Source organism: Phaethon lepturus, unplaced genomic scaffold, assembly GCF_000687285.1.
Source record: "Phaethon lepturus isolate BGI_N335 unplaced genomic scaffold, ASM68728v1 scaffold30138, whole genome shotgun sequence".
Lineage (NCBI taxonomy): Eukaryota > Metazoa > Chordata > Aves > Phaethontiformes > Phaethontidae > Phaethon > Phaethon lepturus.
The window spans coordinates 1,285-3,011 of record NW_010557350.1 but is presented as its reverse complement, the minus strand read 5'-3'; the positions used below and the strand labels follow the sequence as shown (position 1 = coordinate 3,011).

Sequence of the window (1,727 nt, the reverse complement as noted above, 5' to 3'; positions counted from 1 at the left end):
CAGCAGGAAAATAGCTGTATCTAAGAACAGTGTTAGAACAAATCAAAGAATCCTTACCAGGGATACTTACATTTCTAGAAATTCAATAATTCCTATTTATATGTCAATGAAGAACATCTATGAAGTTGGACAAGCAGTTTAGAACACTGCATCCCATTAATCCCTTTCAAAGTCACTTTGTTACATCCCACTTCACATATATTTCTCCAAACCAGCACTCATCAATATGCTGAGGAACAGAACACGAAGAAAGGGATAGCCACAATAGCGGGTAGGACACCAGGAACAGCAGTGTCAAAATTCACTCAAAAAATACGTAGCATTTTAAAACCACGTAAGCTGTGCTTCTGGATTGTAAATTAGATGCAGCACATTTTGTGTCACTTCAAAATATGCTGGGAGAAAAAGACAGCTAGCTACCAATGGGACATTCAGAAACATATGAAAAATATACAAGCGAAAAAAGAAGAACTAATACTTAAGCATATTGAACAATACAGTAAGACTAGCAATAAAAAAGTGGAAATTTTAAAAAATAGTATTACCCAAGGTCCTGACTAGAAGTTTCACAACTCCGCGAACTGTCCCCTGAGCCCATACGTCGTCTTTTGGATGGCTGGCTACCATCATTGGAATTTTCTTCTGTGTCATCCTGAAACGAAAATGAAGATAAATATTACAAAAATAAAGAGCATTCAGCAGATAATGTAAACCATCAAAAAATATTGCAAGGCAATCCACAGTTTCAATATACCTGAAGTACCCAGCAATTTAATAACACTCTTTACGAACAATTCATAGGACACTTTATGTAGCAAATTACTCCTTGCTATAAACTAGCTGCATGCAACATAGTGGCACAGAAGGAGAATTGGGTACTTTCTTGCTTGTTGCATAGGTGGAGCACTGAACAGGCAGAGCTGTGGCTCTGACCACCGAGTTTATTGTTCTTGATGTAAACTACCTATGGCATCAGCACGGCCAGACAGCTGTAGACCCAGCAAACTTCCCTCACTGGTGATAGACAGGGACAAGACTAATTCACTTAATCAGCTAGCTCTCAAAAGCAACAGTGAGGGCAAAGGAAAAACACCGAGCCCTTGCTGAGAGCTGATGCTTATAAAAATCAAGGGAAATATTACCAAAAGCAACACAGGAGTTTATGGACATACAGTTAAAATGAAAGGAATGGTATACAGTTTACAAAAAGATGGTATTCATCAAGTAGCAAAGTTTTTGGGGGGGGAGGAAAACTGAAGCTGTACCACAACAGAGTGAGAAGATAAATTTCATCTTCAGAACAAAGCTATTGCAAGGGAATATTTAGAAGTTAACTTACAGGTGTCACTATTCAGATTTCATGAGATCTACATAAAGAAAGGGAATAAAGGGTAAAGAAAAAATTTAAAAGTTATGTAAAAATCTAGCAGACTAATGATTCCATTGGCCTTCTCCTGCTTTTCACTGCTTTGCATCACAGATAGTGATACATCATCAACAACCCTCAAAGCACTTAGCAATCACCTCACCCTTGCATGACTATAAATGCGAAACAGAAGGCAGAAGTGTTCAAGTGAATCATCTATTGTCACCAGTAGTAGAGGCAAGAACAAGATAGCTCTTTAAGTAACTGAAGCTCTAGAGTAGTATGAACGAATCACCTTTCGTAACTTTTGTGAAAAGTTTAAGAAAGAAGAGTTAACCTGTTAGAAATAAATGGATCAAGC

At 37.7% G+C, this 1,727-nt stretch overlaps 1 protein-coding gene across 1 annotated transcript in view; it reads right to left on the bottom strand.

Annotated features, from left to right (window-relative positions):
- PHF10 (PHD finger protein 10) overlaps positions 1-646 on the bottom strand; it is a 15,925-nt gene extending 15,279 nt beyond the window's left edge. The window contains exons 1-2 of the mRNA XM_010292751.1: positions 546-646; positions 1-20 (exon numbers count right to left, since the gene is read on the bottom strand). The exon at positions 1-20 is cut by the window's left edge and continues 129 nt beyond it. Coding sequence (XP_010291053.1) covers positions 1-20; positions 546-598 — 73 coding nt within the window. The 5' untranslated portion in view covers positions 599-646. The remainder of the gene's footprint in view (positions 21-545) is intronic.
- Positions 647-1,727: the final 1,081 nt, after the last annotated feature.